General features: G+C 44.7%; 1 protein-coding gene across 1 annotated transcript in view; it reads right to left on the reverse strand.

The window, feature by feature from the left end:
* FRMD4B (FERM domain containing 4B) overlaps positions 1–20,443 on the reverse strand; it is an 81,946-nt gene that overhangs the window by 15,250 nt on the left and 46,253 nt on the right. Inside the window, exons 8-11 of the mRNA XM_009083455.1 lie at positions 11,336–11,419; positions 10,060–10,125; positions 8,942–8,999; positions 7,931–8,017 (exon numbers count right to left, since the gene is read on the reverse strand). Of these exons, the coding sequence (XP_009081703.1) occupies positions 7,931–8,017; positions 8,942–8,999; positions 10,060–10,125; positions 11,336–11,419 (295 nt within the window). The remainder of the gene's footprint in view (positions 1–7,930; positions 8,018–8,941; positions 9,000–10,059; positions 10,126–11,335; positions 11,420–20,443) is intronic.

A 20,443-nucleotide genomic window follows, 5' to 3' on the forward strand; every position in this document is an offset into this window, starting at 1 on the left:
CCGCCGGCTTCACCTCCCTCTGCTGACACACTCCTGACATCAGCGCCTCTCCTCGCCACCCCTCCCACACAGCCTTTCCCCAGATAAAGCCAAACACCAGCGGAGGAGGGACCGGAGGATGTATCCACCGAGGGGCTGCATCCCTTAGAGCATCCCAACACATCTCAGGGGTTGGGGTTGTGGTGGCGTGGGGACTGCCCTGGGCAGCCTGGGGTCCCCAGGGTGCCGCATCCCAGCCCCACTGGCCTTGACTCACAGCCCAGAGGCAACAGGTTCAACCAGAAGCATCACCGCGGTGTTCCCTGCCGCCCGCTCCCACGCCCGTAAAAACCATGGGTGTGCGTCAAATGCGACCTCTGGGGGAAAAAAAACCCCACAACCCTGCCTTGCTGCCTTCTTATCATCACGATGAGGACTCCCTGTCCTCTTTATCACTTCCTCTGGGTTTTTACCATCCGGATGTGCCCAACATTCCCGAGGGCTGCGGGAGAAGGAGTGACCTGTCTAAAGGGCAGTGGGGGTGATGAGGGCTGTATTTGGCAGGGGAACAAAATGCAGTGGTTCCATCACCTGGAGCAGCCCCTGCCCAGGTAGAGAGACACACCAGCACTCCAAGGGAATGGGTGAACCCTTCCATGAGGAGCTGTCTGTACAAATCCAACACCAGCCCCTAGGTGAGACCTACCCTTGATCATCTGCAGTGCTGAGAAGGGAAAAAAAAAAACCAAAAAGGCTTTGCATTTGTAAAAAAAAAAACCTGCATGGAATTGCCTCAGGATGTGGGTAGAGCTTTGCCCCATTTCCTCCCCACCCTGTGAGATCCATTCCAGCCCAAAAGGAGCTGACAGGCGCCCCAAACACTTGCAGCTGGGTACATTCAGCACAAAGACATCTCTGCCTCCTTGCCCAAAGACTGGGAAAACTCCAGCTCCCCCTTCTAGTGCTGCTCAGCAGGAGAGATGGGGAAGTGGTGTTTGGAATTCTGCACCCAAGACACATCTTTGCTCTTATGGACTGAAAAGTACTTTGTCCTTAAACTATCTCTCTTAAGAACAATATAAGCTCCTTAGCAATCAGTTCCTCTGACAAACCCTCTTACAGAAAACCCCTTTTAACACGGCCTTAAAAAAAAAAAAAAAAAGGCCCATGATTAAATGAGCAGCTTCAGAATAAGTCGTGAGCTAATAATGTTTATATAGATGCATGTAAAAATAATCCTGAAAGTATTACAAGTTTCTGCTTAACATGCCTGGATTCATGAAGACAAGAGGAAAAAATGGCCTCAGTAAAAAGGAGGGGGAAAAAATCACCTAAATTTTTCTAAGCTGTGGTCAAAAGCCAACACTCAGGAAACTGTCACTGCACTAGAGATATCCTACCCCCTTCAAATACTCCCTAACTCTGTACAGACATGTTCCTAAAGAATCCCTAATTTCAATCTTACCTAAACTACATGCATATTAAAAGACAAAAGGGTTGTAAAAAAAAAAGTGGAACTGGTTTTTGAGGGCTGGAAGAACAATTAGGAATAATTAAAATGTTTTTGTGGAAGTTTTGCAATGTATGTTCCCTTTAACCAGATTATTAAGTCCATCGGAGCTAATTAATGTTTTCTTAATAGCCTTCCCATCCATGTAGGTTGCCAGGTCCTTAAAGACTCCTGAAAATTCCCACTGAGCATCACAGGGGCTGCCTGTCTGGTTCTTTGAGAAGAATTTGGCCTGGTCAAAGTTGTTTTTTCTGAGTCTTTTTGGAAAAAAAAAAAAAATGGAGGTGCAGCTCTGATCACACCTCATTACTGAGGCACCTCTGTGCACCAGCCAGACTCTTAGCACCCAGCTGCTTTTCCAGCCCACGAGTTTAGGCTTCTTGCATTTCTACTGTGATCCTCTTCCAGATAGTAGAGAACACTGAATAAAAAGGGATCACCCTCCTTTCTGCACAAGAAGAACTGCAACTGTACTCTAAGGTGACACAAAAGAGACACAGACTGCCTAAATGGTGAGACACCTTAATAAAAGAAGCAGCTGGCTTTCTACCTGGCTGATCTTGCATCCAGTTTTGAATAAAATGCAAGTTTGTCCAGGCCTGAGAGCAGGAGCAAACTGGCTCAGAAAAACGGCCCCATCAGGATCACAGGCAGGAGCTGGCAGAGCCCTTGCCTTGAGAGACATGCAAGAGTACTGCTCTGGGGCTCTTGGCTTGATATTCCTGTGAGTCTGAAGGATTTTGTTTTAAAAAAAGATGATTTTGGTCGTGGTGGTGGTGGATTAATATGTTTTTTTCTGCAAGGATGTGAAAATCTGGAGAGCAGCTGGGTGCAGAGACCATGTTGCACCCAGCCAAGGTTGCACCTGGGATGTTTCCAAGGTTGATGACAAATTCTGACCAAGACCTAAATTACCCAGATCTCTGAATTTCCACCCAAGGGATCATTGGGTAAGGTCAGCATGGAAGTGCAAGCCATGCTGCACTGTTTGCAGCAGCCTCTCCCTTGGGAAGCACTTCCAAAGCACCTCAAAGTATCAAAGTGGTACGTGCAGTGCCTGTAAGGAGGTTCAGCAACCAGCACCCTCAGGAACTGGCTGGGAGCAGCAATCTGCAGACAAATCTGGCAATTCAGAGCAAGGAAACATAAAAGATTTCTGCCCACAGGAATGCACCCCACCCCGACAAAGGAAATTACCACCCTGCCAGCAGCACTGGAAGGAGGGCTGTGTTTCAGCCCCTCTGCTGCACTTGGCTGTCTGGCATCTTGCCTCTAACTGGAATCTTCTTGTTTTACACTGCTATGCCTGGCTGTGCAGGGAGGCACTGGAGGAGATGGCAGGAGAGCCAAACCACCCCACCTGCAGCAACTTCTGAGGGAAGGAGGCAGACAGCTCCCACCTGTGCCAGCATAACTTGGCAGAGCTCACCTGCAGGCATCCTTCATCCCTGAAATATTAACTCAGTCCTCTAAAATCCTCTTTAATCACTTTTTTCCCCCTAATACATTATGATCCATCCTTGCCTGGTCCTCACTAGTATTGACTTTATAAGTCTGAGAGATATCTTCACATCAAACTGTCCCACACTGTGTGTGTTTCAGGGAAGGTGATATTCAGGCAATTTTTTTGCACACCTGGAAAGAACTGAATTTCAGAGTGGTCTCATAACAGCTCTGTGTTTATTTTAAGCAATTATGTGAGCTTAGTATCTTCTGTCTAAATCAATGGCTTGGTGAGAAATAAACCCCATAAAAGAAATCTCTGCCTAATTAAAGCTGCCTGCTGAGAAGCCTGTACCAATGCTGCTGTGTTCTGAACCATTCAGCAAAGCAGGACAGCAAATTTACATGAAGCAAATGTTCTGCAAGGGAAAAACTTTCAGCATCAGCTCTTAGCATATGTTGAATTAAGAGAGAAATATCATAATAGCTCCAGACAGCTCAGGAGTGATGCATCCCAACAAAGAGAAAGTCAGGCAAAAGCATCAGGAGGCTTGTGTGGATAAGCAAAGAGCTCCTGGACAGGGTCAAACACAAAAATGAACCCTACAGAGGAAGAAATGCAGAGAAATTGAGCAGTCAGGAATCTGGTTAGGAAAGCTAAAGACCTGATAGAATTAAATCCAGGCAGTGAAAAGTTCTTTTCTGTGAGGGTGCCTAGGCACTGGCAGAGGTTGTCCAGAGAAGCTGTGGCTGCTCTGCTCCTGGGAGTGTTCCAGGCCAGGTTGGATGGGGCTTAGAGCCACCTGGGCTAGTGGGAGGTGTCCCTACCCATGGCAGTGGGCAGAACTAGATGATCTTTAAGATCCCTTCCAGCCCAAACCATTCCATGATAAACATTACCCATTTGAAAACCAGTATACACTTATAAAAACACTTCTGGGAACATAATGTATTCCAGCACTAGAACTGAAATTCTTGTACATTTGAAACAATACCATAGCAAGATTAGTTCTTCTCTTCAGATAGTGCAGTTCATTTATCACCAGGGAGTCGCCCACAGAAACACAATGAAGTGGGAGAACAAGTCAAAAAGCCAGTGAGCTGCCTTCTCAAACCCTCAGAGATCCTCACACCTTGGCTGAACGCAGAATCAACTCAACTCATGCCCTAATAAACCCTCCATTAACAAGACACACATTGTTTATCTCGCCAACGAGAAGAATGGGGTAGAGATAAAGGGAGATCTATTCTGTTTGGGAATGACAAACAAAGTCCTGGGACCTGTTTAATGCTTTTCCTAATTGACTCAGAGGAGACTGGGGACAGGATCTTGGCATGCCACCCCACTGCTAGCAGGAGGTGTCTCTCGGCATTAACTGCAGCTGAAGGGAGAATATGTTTGCAAAGCAGCAGGACTGCAGAGCTAATCCCAGGTCTGAGCTCAAATCTGAGCAAGGGTTGCCAAACCCAGTCTTTTTTAATGCCCTGTGAGACTTCAGGATGATAATCAAGTGAGCTCAGTGTAACCTCCAGCCAGTGTGGAGCCACTGCTTTTATCTACAGACAATTTTCCTAAGTGACACACAAAATATTTCTCCATTTCCAGTCTATTACAGAGCTGGAGCACAGTGCCTCCCTCAGTGCCCATGAGCTGGCAAGTCCTGGGTGAGGGGACTCACTTCACTACAAACCACTTCCCAAGCAAGACAAGCTTCCAGGAGTGACTTAGAGCAACAAAACTGCCTTGTCCAAACCACCTCAGGTCAACCAGCAAAATATTAATAGCCGAAGTCAAACCTCCCCAGCCAGCTTTCCATGGCCAGACAGACACAGCAGGTTCTCCTAGTCCAGCCCCGAGTTGCACACTGTCCTCTCTGACACCACACGCTCCATCACGGATGAGTGATGGCAGATGTGCAATTGTTGGCAAGGCTGAGCGATATGGATCTGGAGATTGCTCCATCCAGGGCTGTCATGCAAGTTGCTTCCTGTGAAGAGTTCTCAGCCTTGGACTTCATGCAACAGTGTTGATCCCATAACAAAATCTTGGGATAACCACTGAGCTCCGAGGCTCGTATTTAGGTCTCTTAGCCTAAAGACCTACTTGACTGAAGCCAAAAGATTTCACTTTTTGTGGAGGATGGTTATATTTGTTTGCATTTAATTGACAGCGCATTAATGGGTGCAGTTAATTTTATATCTCTATATATCATTATTTGTTAAGTTTTCATTCTGAATATGGACTGGGCTCTTATCAGATGCCTATGATAAAACAAAGGCAGCTACATCTGACAGCAGCCACTAGCACTGCAGAGGAGACACAGGGAGCAGCATAACCCCCCCCAGTGTGAATTCAGCTGGGGTACAGTCACCAATTCCTGTTCAAAACTTCCCACCTGAAATGCAGCAACTTTCCCACCACAACCACTATCAGAGAGGTTTGCACACCCAGAGATCATTTGTAACTTTAAAATTCAGAAAGGCCAGCATGGTCTTCATTAGACTTGGACTCAGTCTTTCCCTTTTATTGAGTTAATCAGCTGCATTTATATTTAAACATCACCAACTGGAGAAATGAAGCACAATGAGGATGCTCTTTCCCAGATGGCTAGGGATAAACACAACAGCACTTTTGATCCACAGTATAAACAGCAGGGTAACACCAGCACATGGCAGTTGTGAGTTTGGCTCCATCCCAAAAAAGCAAAGCAAGAAAATTCTGCTAAACCCAGCAAAACTTGCATCTCTGCTCCAACAGACAGGAATAGTTCACATGCCTACTCCCCTCCTGCTTGCTGCTCCAGAAAGGACTGTGTTTGCTGACTTGTGGGAGATTCAGGCAAGCTGTACATACTCTTCCCTCTCTGAAATAAATCCCGATACACTCATAAATATGAACAAATAATACTGATTAAAAGGGAACTTCTGCCTGCCACATCACAGGCAGCAAGGCTGTAGCTATATTGAAATAGGCAGCAGTAGCTCAGGATTTTAACTCCAAACCCAAGTCTGTTCATTGCTGACTCTCTAGCTTTTCCTCCCAAAAGTGATCTGGTTCCAATCAGTTCCATGGATCACAACAGAAGTGTACTTTGTATTTCAAACTCTGAAACACTTTCTGGATAAAGCACCTGTTTGCATATATAGACACATTAAAAGGAGTCATGGCTAGGATATTTTTGTCTCCTTGCATTGACACCAGACACAAATCCTTAAGGATACTACAGCCATATCCATCCCCACATTTTCCATGAGCTTACTGGCATTAAACCTTTCATCTGCATTTAGGCTCCTCTCTCTCACCTTCCCTTTTAATCTCTATCCTCTGTTGTATAATTATAATTTCAGTCAAGCAGACAACTATTATCCTTTCCATTGTAACACTTCCATCACAGAGGTGACCTTTGGGCTTTATTTTATTTTTCTTAAACACAACTCCTGCTGCATTCAAAGGCAACGCCTTGTAACTAACTCTAGCAGGGTGTGACTTGGTATCTGGGCCCTGTTGACCTTAAAAAATTCTCTTAATCTGCCTGGTTGATGTTGTAAACTGAAATCCCACAAGCATAAAATCTGCTTGGTGAAGCAGTGCTTCTAGCCAGGCAGGCTGCATCTTCTTGGAGAGCATTGTTGGCCACAGTTGGACATCTTGGCTGGAGAATGATCCTTTCCTGACCAATAATTATAAAGATGTTGCCTAAAAACAGGGAAGTGCTCAAGAGCAAGAGGAGCTTCATGATCCTCTCCTTTTACCATCAATGGCTGCATTAACATAACTTTCTTACAGTTCCTCTTGTGTTGCTGTCATTTAGTACAGGAATGGGAAGAGAGACCTGGGATGAAACTGTGCTTCACTAAACAAAGCAAATGAAGGACATGAGAGTTCAGGCTTGGACACACAGATATATAAATATACCAAGAGAAACCAAGTCATAGCCTGCTCTAGAAAAAAAAGACCAAGTTGGAAGCTTGAAGGGGAATTACTCTTATCAAGGCAGTTTTGTTAAGCTGTGTTTTTTGGCACAAACACACTAAACAATATAATTTTGCAAATGTAAAATTCCCTGGCAGGGAACACAGCTTCATGTGAACTCCTGCCCAGATCGTTCCTGGAGAAGGAGAACAGCAAAGCTCCAGGTCCTCACAGCTTAGATGTTTCAACAAAGACATGACCAGAAAAACCCACACATCCCTAGCCCAGCAGTGTGGCTCCAACATGTGCAGCCCTGGCTCTGCCCAAAGCCAAGGGGGTTAAATAACTTTCAGGGTTCAACCTTGTCACAAGGAGACACATGCAGCTACATGACAGGGTGAGCTCCCAGCACCCAGTAGGTTGGGTGCATGATGTGTTTCCAAGGCTGCCAGCAGAAGAGCCTGTCCAGGGACTCTGAGGGAGCCAACAGAGCAATGCAGGATGCTCTGCCCTGTTCAAACAATGCACAGGAGGGTTCTGGCAGAGTTCACTCTTCAGGAGACACTCTGGGGAGCAGTGAGTTGGTAAAGGAAAGGAATGACCTCCAGTACTTGGCATTTATTCCCAATCACCCCTTAAAATTAATGGAAACACACAGTTGTCCCAACAAGCCTGGAATTTCACACAGTTCCCCCCAGTATTCCGCCGATATCAGTTGGGGCCTTTCACAACTTCATGCACAAAAAACGCCTACAAAAGCCAAGTGAAAACATTGCTTGAGTACGAGGCCTTGCAGAAACCCAACTGCTTTGTATTTCTGTTCTTATCCCTGGAGGCTGCCAAAATTCCTGTCCTGAGACCACCAAACGCAAGACACGTGAGCCAAAGTTCCCAAAGGGAGTTTCCACTATCTATGCGAGAGGGAGAGTCTTACTGCCTCAGTGCCAGCAGAATTCTCCTTCTGCCTCCAACCCTTGGTCTTTTGCCCATCAGCCTAATAAGCAACAGCTTAAAGAGGTATATTCTGGCATACAACACCATCCCATGTTCCCCCCACTAGAAAAATCAGATGGAAGAAAACTTACTTTTCTCGGCTTAACTTTGTCTTGTAAGTCGTACTGGCCAATTCCTTTGTAACTTATTCCAAGCCACCACGGGATTCCTTGTTTATCCTGAAAAATGGAGGTCTACGTGAACCAAGAGCTCCTTAAGAATTAGGCAATCCCAAGATTACAGCCCATTGGATTCTGTGACAAGTACGAGTAGGTACGGAACAAAGATATTTCTGGCAAACAAACTGATGTGAAGTGGATTGCTGGGGTGAATGTGGAAACTTTCTCCCCCTGCCTTCCCAGGCAGAGGCATCAAACCAGGTGGTGGCTGTGCAAAGTGGACAGAAAAGCAACAGTGCTGCTGAAACAAAGTGGTGTCACTGGTTGTAGGAGTGGCTGTGATCAGGGAAAGGATATGGGACAGAAACAACTGTGGCCAATGACTGCATCCACTAAATTCAGGCATGGACAGTCACAGGAGGAGGGAACAGCACAAAACATCAGCTTCTCAGGTACCACAGTCATGGCCATGACTCAAAGTAAGGAGACATCATCTCTGCTGACCTCTTCAGCACAAAACTTTTGGCTCTGCTCTACAAATGGGAATAAAATGGTGTATTTCCATCACTCTGCAAAAGCATTTCTAAGCATTTCCCCACTCCAAGCACACACCACTAATCACCTGCCACTTAAGACATAGTCTTTTCCACATTGTATTTTTTCTAATCTTGGTTAATATCTCTGGGGAAACTATTAACTGCTTTGGATCTAGAAGTGATATCCAGTTTAATTAAGATGATAGGAATTTAGCTGCTGATAGGATTAGAGAACGTTTTACAAAGATTCTTTTCTGTCTTCTGTAGCACATAACACTGCTCTCTGGAAACAATTTTTAAAGTATATTGAATGGGGGAAAATTACAGAGGTTGAAAAATGTGGGGTTTAATACTCATAGAAGGGTACTGAATCATCCAACTGCTCCTCTAGGAATGCAATCACACGTAATAAGCTCAGCAATCACATTATCTATAGGCAGTTACTAACCTTTACTCCATAGTAATGAACTCCATATGTTGGCAAAGCTTCTACCACTTTCATGTACCTGCAGACAGATTTATAGCGTATCAGATGATTTTCTCTGGAGGGAATAATATCTATTAACATATTTTTTTCACACATCCATCCAAGACACGTCATTTATCATTTACATATTTTGAGGGCCTTAATAGTTGAAGGCCCATGTTTCAGAAAGAATTCAGCATCCTGGCTCAGGGAAAGATGGGGTATTTTGGCCCAGCTAAAGCAAATTGAAAATCTCTCACACAACAGAACATTCAATCTCTTATCAGAAGATCATACAACTGAAAGTAAAGGTCTGGACTGAATGTATGAGCCCTTTGGGAAATATTGGGGGTAAAGAACTGCCTATAATTATTCCATTATGGAGCTCTGGTTATAACACAGGCTCCAAATGAAAGTGTTTATGCTTTTGTATGGCTGTTTCAAGAGGCAATTCACAGAACCACTGAACAGACCATTTTCCCCTTGTTCCCAATGAAAAAAGCCCCTAAATTATTGAGACAGAGTTATAAGCATTGAGGTACATGAGAAAAACCACGAGTTGTCTACATCGTGCAACCATGGCAATCATCTTAAACCTGGGTTTGTAACACATCCCAGTGCATTTGCTTGTAGGAAGTACAGGAATATTAATGGGAAATGGAAAATAAAATTCCACAGGCTCTGTGTGCATCTTGGAAGACCTTGTTGTTTTGAAAGCCAAATGCTGAATGTTTCAGAATTTGATTACGGGACTTAAGATAATATTTACCCTTAAGAGTTTGGTGTGAAAATTAATTGATAGCAAGCAGGGTATGGAGAAGAATCTTCCAATAAAGAAAGGTCCAAATAATTTATTTTACATTTGAGGTAAGTGAATGAGAACACACAAGCTGAACTGCAAAGCCTGTGAAATGTGAAACTTCAAATGATTCACATTTGAAATACAACTCAATAAAAAGGAATCTGAGAGACACAGTCAGCATCATTTGCAGGCAATAATGACCAAAACAGCCTGCCTGGCCACTTCTCAACACACAAAAACACAAAAAAGGAGAAAAGTAAAAATATCATCTTCACAAATTAACAAGTGTCATACTCACTGAACAATGGCTTGTCCTCTAGTCAGCCCTTTAATTTGTGTATAATGCTCAATTACTCTGTCCTCACTGCAAACCAAGCACAAAACCCAATTTAGAGGCTCAGTGACTTTGTTCATGTGTGACAGCATCTGTGGAAGTTCAGCTGCCTGTTCAGCATGCAGAGCACTGTCCCTCTGCACATTTCTTGCTCTAGTTTACACTCTGCTTCTTACTGATTTCTTTCCCACCCCTCATTAAGCCTCGTGGAGCTGCCTGGCTGATCCCAGACATCCCATCCCACCTTCCAGACTAATTAACGAATCGTTTCGGATCAGCCTGTTCTGCTGCAGATGCTGCTGCAGAATAATGGTGCTAATTGTATAAATTCATTTTAACGTTCTAAAGGACCCAAACTTCAAAGGCTGCTTAATGCTCCATATGTAAGACAGAAGAAGTTAAACCAGAACTGTTTTCATTCCAGCATATTTTTCCCCCCTGACATTTCATAGATGAAAAAAAAAATACAGATTTGTCAGCAATGACCTTTTTGTGTTTTTCCTGTTATATATTTCAACATTTTGTTTCAGCAGAATGTGAAATAAAATATGCATTTGTGTGTCAGACACTTGGAAGCAAAGAAAAAACCCAGCAGTATTCACTTGGAGAAAAACAAATCATAAGCAAGTACTGGTATACTTGAAAATCCATCACGTACACATCAAGCCTACAAAAACGAAGCAAATTAGGGAGTTAAACTTGCACGAAGGGCATTAATTCAAAGGAAACAATATCACTGATTCAACCTGAATGCTGTGTTCCCTTACAGCAGATTCAAGCCCTAAAATTGGACCTGTCTTTCTGTTTCCAGCTTTTGGAGATTATTTTCTCCCCCCATCCTGTTGAGAGGAGCTGGGTGGGCACCTGGCAGGCAGCAAAAGTCACCCCACCACAGAGGCTCTACTATGTGACAGATGAAGTCCAAGGTGCTCTCTGCAAACCCAGGCTTGGCTAGAGTTCAGATTTCACCTCCTTCTAATGCCTGCCCCCCACATATTCTGATCCAGCAGTTTCTGATCCAGCAATTTAATTTAAGTCAACTTCCAAGGAGGAATTTGCATCGGATCTTGCATAATTTATAACCACCTAAAAACTGGAAATGCTTGAACACGAGCAATTAATTCCAAGTCCTATATCACACAGGCTGAAAACTTTTAAAAAGAGTTTGCAGAACTGCTTAAAAGTGATCTTGTCATTAGCATTCACAGCAATGATTTACATTTTAAATTAAACAGCTCACCAGTAAGCGAGTGATGGATGCTCCTGCAGCGTCTTGGTAGGAAAGACAGGCAGTGTCTTCAAGTCTTTTCTAGTGTTTTCATCACTAGAAAGCCACAAAAAAAAATGGCACAGAGTCACTGGCAGTGAATCAGAGATGGACTCATTAGCTGGGGCAGAAGGAAGGGCTGTGTTTGCTACCCAAGAACGTGGCGTGTTGCCCCATATCAGACTGTCATAGCAACGTAACCCTATAGGCCCTCTCACATGGCAGTGATGTATATGGTGTCATGCAGACTCATGCTGTAACTCATTACACAGACACGTGATGCTCAGGCCACCCTGGCGGGAGCACCGTATCAATATTTATCTTGCACACCCTCACTCTATTTGCTGAGTGCAGAATGAGCCCTGAAACAGCTGCAGAAAGAGCCTCTGCCCCAAAACAAGACTTGCAGTGCTGATTTTTGCTCTGCCTTTAGCTAAAACCCCATCTCTAGACAATGAATTTTGTGAAGCAGCATGATATTGGTCAAATCTCAGAGTTGAACGCTGATCTGATCCAAAACAAAGGGTTTCAGTTCATATACTTGAATATATTTTCACTGAAAATAGTTTTCCTGGACTGCCCATTCTATAGAAGGTTCAAATACTTTGGACTCCTGGCTCAGCCTGGAATGAAGCAAAAGGAGGGTGAAGCATCTGAATGCAATTTGTCAACAAAAAAACCCCAATAAAACCAAGCACAATATTTAAAAACCTATTTAGAAGCATAAGTAAAATGGTTGATATTTTCTCCTTGCACGCTCCACCAATGAATCAGGTGAAACCTGCACGCCTCATTCCGTGAGGATTTCTGCATGCCTTGGCAGCAGAGCCAGCAAGCACCAACACGACTTGGCTCTGGAAAGAATGCACCAGTCATGTCCATCAGCATTGCCTCAACTTCTGCATCCAGGCTTTCCTTGAAGGTGTTTCCCTGCTCCTGACCTCTGTTTTCAGCAGATTCCACCACTGGAGTTCTCATGTGAGCTACGTCCCGAACTCTTCCCTCAAAATCCTCACCCCGTGCATTGCTAGGGTGGAGCAAAGCACTGAAACCTGCTCCGTGGGCACCGTGGATGGAGCTCTGCAGACAGAGGAGGCAGCAAACCTCCCCCCCCAGAATGTTTCCATCTCACAGATGCCACATAGAAGGCACAGGAGATGAAAGCTTTTTTGTTTCTCAGCAAGCACAGGCTAATCGCTCTGCAAGCTTCTTCTTCAGCCCTGACAATGTGCCTCAGCTCTGAGTAAGAGGGACCACCTCTGGGGACAAGGAAACAGTTCAATCAACAGTCTATTTATTCTTCAACGTCTTTGATGAAGCTGCCAAGAAGGGGTCAATTAGCGCCGAGGAGTGCTGGTTGCTGCACTCTTCTGCCAGGAATATCCATTTTTCTTTGCAAGCTGGCCAGCACCCAAGTGCCACAAACGGGGACAGCTGGGTAGAAAATCAGGATCTCTCCTCCCATCACTCAAATACAGGCAATGCTCACAAAAGCTGAGGGTTTTATTCACCCCTTACAAGCCCATTTTGATGGAATCAAAAGGCTGCAGGACATCTCAGCTTGCAGGGAGAAGTTAGATTACCAGGGTTTTGTAGAGTCACGTGAAAATGCAGACACAGAGCACACTCTCCTGAGGTCTCTGAGAAACCAGAACAAAAAGTAAAAAACCACCCCAAACCAAAAAACCAAGCCTTGAACAACAAGGCCTGAACTCCCTCTCGGAACAGGAGGTTCCACCAGAAGACCTCCTCAAGTCCCTTGCAACTTCAATCATAGATTCACAGGATAATTGATGATTAAAATACAAATTTCCTCCTATTTTTAAGCCTGACTCACTTAAGCCATGACTGCAATGGCTGCTGTAGCAGGAAGGGTTGGCAGGGAAATACAGTGAAGTAGGAGAGGGTGTTGGAAGGAAGCAATAACAAAATAGCTCATTTTTACCAAACAAATGGGTTGTTCCTCTAAATGTCAATTCTCAGCCCACAGTATTCAAAATCACAGGTTTAATGGCTGGTCATTAAACCCCTATTTAGAAAGCTCATTGCAAGGGCTGAGGCAATACTGCAGCTGATGTTAGGAGGCAAGAGCTGAGCTCTGGCAGAGGCATCCAGGCTGGGGGGGGACAGGTCACTCCAGCTGTCACCACTGCACAAGGGTGGAGAGGCCCCAAACTCTCCTTCCCCAGTCATTATCAGTGCTCAGGCATTGGAATGTGCTGCCCAGGGAGGTGGTGGATTCATCATCCCTGGAGGTTTTCAAGGTGAGACTGGATGTGGCACTTAGTGCCATGGTCTAGTAATGACAGTAGGGTTAGACTCGATGATCTTCGAGGTCTCTTCCAACCTGATTGATTTTATGGTTACAGGACCAGGAGTCTCCCCATCATCAAGACTGTGGAAATGCCACAAATCCTGGCAGCTGCATCTCCCATGCTCTGAAATGTCACCTTTTGCACCATTCGTGGCCTCCAGCAGTGCTACTCACCTTCCTGTTTGGTTTTTGGGTCCCTCACCTTTCTGGATCTGGTTGAGTAGCAACTTTATCCTCACCAATGCCAACACAAGGTGCTAGTTAAGCTTAAGGGATGAGTAGCAGCTCATCAATATGGAAATGTCTACCGCTGAGCACCAGACAGCACACCCACCTCCCTGACAAGGTTTGTGGTCTCAGAGCTGGGACATAGACTGATCAAAGGGCTGTAACCATGTCTGTGCCATGACATGGGGCACGTCCCTCCAGCACTGACCCAGAACCACAGGTCCTGCTGCAGTCTGTCAGCAGGCAGAGTCCATGGAGCTGTGACAGCTTACAGCAGAGCTGCATCTACTCTGTTCTTCTGCCAACCTAAAAACACATCTGACTTCTCCTAATAGCACAGAATGCACTTATTTATGAGGCAAAGTTGGCCCGTGGCACTTGCCCTCCTGAAGGCACCCAACCTCACACCCTGAGGTTCAAACACACCATCCCATCCAGTTGATGCTGAGGGAGTCTGTCAAAATAGACTTATAAGGCTCTGAAGTCTCTGAGAAGCCACAGGAGCAGTTTTTTCCCTGCATAATTGTAAGATCAAGCATGAAACAATCCTAGAAAAATGTAAAAGACCTGAGAGAAACAGGGCACAGCTCCTTGCATGCTGGATGCCTTCAGACAGTGCAGCCTGGCACGCAGCAGCTTGGATCTGCTGACTGCACGCCCCAGGATTAGCATTTGGGATGATTCACGGCTTCAGGGATAATAAAAGCCTCAAATGGTCATCCTCCTCTTTCCACAGAGTCCATTATCACTTCATCTGCACCACTCATGTCTCCCCTTGACCTTCAGGATCACTTTCCCAAGCTCTTTGAGACCCAGCCGTTCCCCAGAGGTGACAACTCCAGATAGCAGGAGAGACGGTTTGAATTATTACCTGTTCCTGTTTGGTTTCACAACGACCACAAGACGATACAGCAATCACAGGGCAGACAGCCCTGGCTCCAGATGTCCAACTGTCCATGCTATCTGCCAGCCAAACACACCAGTGTTGTTTCTGGCATGTCCGAGGTGGGTTCCCATCAGGAGGAGGACATGTCTGCCAGGACGGAGAGGCCCACTTGCATTTAATCTGACCTCTGCTACAGAGGAGATTTCTTGACTAGTGGTTCTTGGCATCATTTCAATGCATAAACTTAAACTGCCCAGAGACAATGGGACTGGCCATTTCTTGGCAAAAGGTTTGTTTATTCCTCAGGAGGACAATAGAGGAAACTCTCATCCCAAGTATTTTTCCACTATGGAGAAGAATTAAAGAAAAGCAGCAGACAGACCCTTCCCTTCCTATTCCACCCTCTAAATGGGAGTTTTCTCTCTGGCAGATATGAAGCAGAACTGGAATCAATCTGGACAATACAAATGGAAAGCTGCATCAGACCCTTTTCAGGCTGAACTTCAGCTTGCATTCCTGGTACTGCCCATACTTAACTTTCTGTCCAAACGTGATCAAATGTTGGGCAAGATGCTGTTCCCAGCAGCACACCCTGCTTGTCAGTACCAGCTCTATGGAGATGGAAGGCAGTGTGACTCTAAAATAACCAACAACAATATTTAACCACGTACCAAACTGTCAACAGGACTTCCCACATCAAATTGCTATCTTTAGCAGCAAACCTGGACCAATCTCACATGCTTCCTGATGCTACAGAGAAATTTTAGGCATCTTCCTAAAACTCCAACAGAAATCCATGTAGGAACCAAGCTATACTATCATGGCATGCTCTGCCTAAGGCACATCACTGAAAATTATAAGACTTACATATTTATGCTTCCAGAAAGTGCATCTTGACAGCTTGTAATGGAGTGATACAACACTCCCTGCTAGGCAAAGATTTACCAAACTGTGCTAATTAGGACCATTTGTCACTGGCTGCCCAGGCATTTCCCTGTGCCCACTGTCAAAAACCAGTTTATGTCTGTTGCTAAAGCAGGTGAGAGCTTAGATGAAAGAAGATGTGGTTAATGAGATTAACAAAACGTGAAGAGCAAGTGACACACCCAGCAGCAAAAGCAATAGATTGGACTAGAGCATAGAAGCTTATCAACCCCATCATCTTTGTAAATATTAACAACTCCATGAGGACAGAGCTTCAGACAACTTTTAACTGACTAAAGGGACGGCAGGTGTGTCTGTTTCTGCTGAACTGCATTGATAACACTTTATAAGGTAGGAATTTATTACTGGGGAAAGTGCTTCATATAGTGACTTTCCTCTATTCTTGAAGCCTCTTGACCTCACATAAATACTTCCTCTTGTGTTGCTATGAGATTGTTGGAATAAGCCACTCCTGGTTCTTTCTCAATATCACGATTTTATATTCAGTTAATTCTTGACATGAATTTTAGATATACCACAAGTAGAATGGCCTTGTTTTTAGAAAATATCAACCTGCCTCTCTCAAGTTAACCTGAAAGTTATTTTGTGGACACCTAAAAATTAGCAGATACTTATAAGAATCACATCTGAGATACAAGGGAACATGGAGCTTCACAGCTAAAGGATGATTACCCTGCATCATGAAGACACTTCAAAACATTTCCATTAGGACTTGCCTTCTTATTCCATTCAAGATATTTAGAGCTAACAAAACAAATACACAGAAACAGAACATAATCAAGAGTAGACACTTGAAAGCTTGGCAATCTAGGTGTTCAGAGGGTCACTCAGGTGATGTCAGCAGTAGTCCTATTTCTTGAGGGTAACCACTGAATTCCTTTGCTATGCAATTACAAGCAATGCTACAACAGTACAGGAACATCCCCTGCTGCTGGTCCTGAAGTGACTTTCTGAAGTGACCAGACTTAGGTTGGCATCACCAAGTTCTCCAAGGTGCTCCCATTCCAGACATGCACAGATGAGAGCTGGCAATACAGACCACCACATTGCAGCTGGACTGCGTCAGCAACAGGTGCCTCTCCTGCAGGCTTTGGGTTTGTTTTAAAACAAATGAAAGGGCAGAGCATGGCAAGCCCAGGCTCCCATGTAGGCTGGCCTGCCTTTTGAGGTACCATGAGAAACACGTGTGGAGAGGAAGCACACAAAAAAAATAAGCAGGTTAAAAGTGCAAGGGGAAGGAAGAGAGAGAAGGAGAGGTGCAGGGAGAGACGATGGATTTAGCAGCTTTCAAGTATGCCAGAACAGCAGGATCTTGGCAGCAGGATTTTGAAATGTGCTCCCTGACAAATCCTCTTTTGTGACAAATGCCAGACGTTTCCCATCATTTCCCAACCTTTCAGTTTATGGTCTGCTGGCACACTCAAGGAAGCTGTTTCTCTATTGAGGGAAGACCAGGATGCGGAAAGGTCATGAACAAGGGGGTCCCGTTGGCACAGGACAGCCAGAGCCCAACCTTCCCCCCAGTCAACATGAAGTTTTGCTGGGGGTAGGGCTGCAGAGTCCTCCACTTGAACACCAGATAGCAGTCACTGCTCAGAGAGGTATTTGAAGGGGCATTCTAAGAGCCTTCCAAAGCCCATACGTGAAAAGGAACGTGATAAGCAGTGTAGATGGCTTTTTCAACCTCAACTTGTTGTACATTTATGCTGTGGTTATGCTCTGTGTTCCCACCCTGTGCTGCTACAACAGCTTTAGTTTCACAACTTTAGAGGGAACTGCACCAAACATGAAGCATGGCTGGGACTGGGCAACCCTTCCCCAACACTTGGACTGCAGCCTCAGACTGCAGGGCATGACCTCCAGCTCCAGCCCTGCTCCTTTAGCCTAATTTTTCTGCTTCCTGAGCCCTACTCAAATCTCTAAAGAGCAGCAGCAGTGCCTACTGATCTCATGGGATTGGTGAACCTATGCATTGGCTTTTGGAAGATGGACCAAGAGCACTAAGGAAAATGCAATGTTTCTCATATTGGCTATACACACAAACCTCTCTATCTGAGGACATGGTGACCACACAAATGGGAACGTGAGCTGCTCCCAGAGTCACCTTGGCAGATGAGGCACTGATAGAATTTCCACTTTGCAGATGAGGAACGAGCTGCCAAGGAAGCAGCTCTGCATGGCTAGAGAAAATCTGTGACATGAACCTGCCCTACACATCCTCAAGTCTTATTTTACAGCCCTTGATGTGAAATACGAATCCTCTGAAGACAAACCCCTTTGGTCCCTGAACCCACCACCTGCAACTGGTGATGGCTCACATCCCACAACCTGGAATGATATATCCATGTTTGAAGAGCTGCTCAGCCATATCCACAGCACATGTTAGCAGTGCTTCTCCAACAGACCAGACAGAAGCAGAATGGCTCTGCTTTACCTGGGGATTTACTAATGAGCAAAAGATGACTATTCACAGCTGATACAAGGCTTGAAGGATCCCAAACCCTTCCTCGCAACAGACTGTTATTTCTGACATTCTGCCTGCCTTCCTGTTCACACAAAAGTCAGCTTAGCCATATTAGCTGTGGGTTTTTAGCATGTCTGAGTACAGCAACAACGTTTAAAGCTTGTTATCACAGCCAGGAGTGCTGATACAGAGATACATGGAACCACAAGAAAAATAAAGTACCCAAATAATGATAAAGTCCTGACAAATCTGCAACAGCAAAAAAAGCTGAGGCTGAAATGCTTTTGTTCCATTTCCTCAAAGCAGAAAATACACCCCACGTGACAGATCCCAACCACCACGGGAAGGAAAAGCAAAAGATTTACTTCTGCTTTTCTAAAGTGAGGATGTTGTTAGAGACCAGAGCTCAGACTCCTGCTCACAGCTGATGGTGCAAGACTGGAGAAAGTCTCTGCAGACCTGACAAAGTTTTTCAGGTATTCGACAAAGGGGAGGTGAAGTCATTATAATGGGAAAGCCATGAAATGTGATTTTTACGACAGGAAAAAGGCAATATGTTTTAATGCTGAACCTGTTCTTGAGGGAATTCCTAGGGAAAAGGGGAGAGCACGTTTTACCTACAGCTATGGATGCCATGATGCTGCTCCAAACCTAACAGCTGTGACAGCAACACATCTCCGACTTGTTCCCTGCACAGGAGACAGCTTGGGGGATGATAAATTTCCTGGCACTGTGCTTGCCTTGTCTCTCATCTGTTTTGTATGCAGAGCACACACAATAGACTTCTCTTGGTGGCTGGGCTGTACCTACTATAGCTCTGCTCTCAGAGTTAAAAGTAACTTAAAAACCAAAGAAAAGAAAGTACTGTGGAGGGACAATTAAAGAGGACAAAACACAATAACCCCTTCGCTGCCCCTCAGGAAACTGTAAGAACACCATACATATGAAATCTAAAAATTGCTGTTCCTTACCAAGCTGCCATAATGATGTGTGAATATTAGCAGTCATATTGCTATGCACAAGCACTAAATCCCACAAGACCAGATTATTAAATTACTGAAAACACCCTTTTTTATTCCCTCTTCATCTAATCCTCTTTTGCTCATTTCACCCACAGTGCTTCCACCTAATTCATCTGCTACATAATAAGTATTCCATATGAATTCCTTGAGAGCCCTTACAGAACTGCTTCAAAAGAGGTAATTGTTTTTACTATTAAACTTACATCATTGCAGAGACTGTATATGCTTTGGTCTGCCATGAACTGGATGAACTTACAAGCAGCACCAGAGGAAAAAACCCTCTTGCTGTTAAAAGTCTATCAAAACATTGAGTTCTTAAGTACTTTTTATTCTTTGGTAATTGCACCTGGTTTACATGGTGAATTTCCACTCTTTATTGAAAAATAAAACACCAGGAGAAAACAATGTTTTCATCTCAGCACTGCTGCCTCAGGTCTCAGGGAGATGGAGCTCAGCAGATCCCTGCCTGGCTCCCCTCTGCCTTCTCTCAGCTCCTGTTCCTCATGGCACACCAGGGGTTTATACCAAACCCAAACTCATCAAGGAACACAAGATTTGCACGCTGCCAGAGAAAAATCACTGCAGTCTTCAACCAGTTTTCATTAAAGAGGACATAAAATTCAATTAAGCAGAGAGCTCTTTGGGAAAGTGGATATCTGATAGCTGTAAGTAGGGGAATCATCGTCATAGTATGAAATAGATATCAAACATAACTTTCCCTAAGCTTCTTATGTCCCAGCTTTTTAACCACCTTGGTTCATTAGACATTACATCAAATGAAGTGAAATAAATGATCAACCACTCAACAAAAAGGCTCTAACTTAGCAGATCTTTGCTCATCATGTCTCAAATTAGCTGTTCACTGCAAAAGAGGGAGCTGAGAAAAGCACACAGCTGGGTTTGACTGAGACAGAGTTAATGGTTCAGAGCAAGTGTCTCGCAAGGTATTTAAAGAAAAAGTGTTTGAGTTGCAGCAAAACACACAATGACTCACTTGGCAAACAAGGCTGAGGAGCACAAGGGGCACAACGGCAGCGCCAGTGCCAAGCACTGATTTACAGCCAGGCAGACACATCCCACGGGGAGCTGGGGTCATGCTGGGAGAAGACTCTCAAGAAACCAGTGTATGGGCATTTAAAAAGTGTACTTGCATGGAAAACAAAATCCCAAACTAAACTGCAGTGCTGCCTATGACAGGCACCAGGAAGATGTTCCGAGAGTG

This window comes from Acanthisitta chloris, unplaced genomic scaffold (assembly GCF_000695815.1).
Source record: "Acanthisitta chloris isolate BGI_N310 unplaced genomic scaffold, ASM69581v1 scaffold8141, whole genome shotgun sequence".
NCBI classification, from domain to species: Eukaryota; Metazoa; Chordata; class Aves; order Passeriformes; family Acanthisittidae; genus Acanthisitta; species Acanthisitta chloris.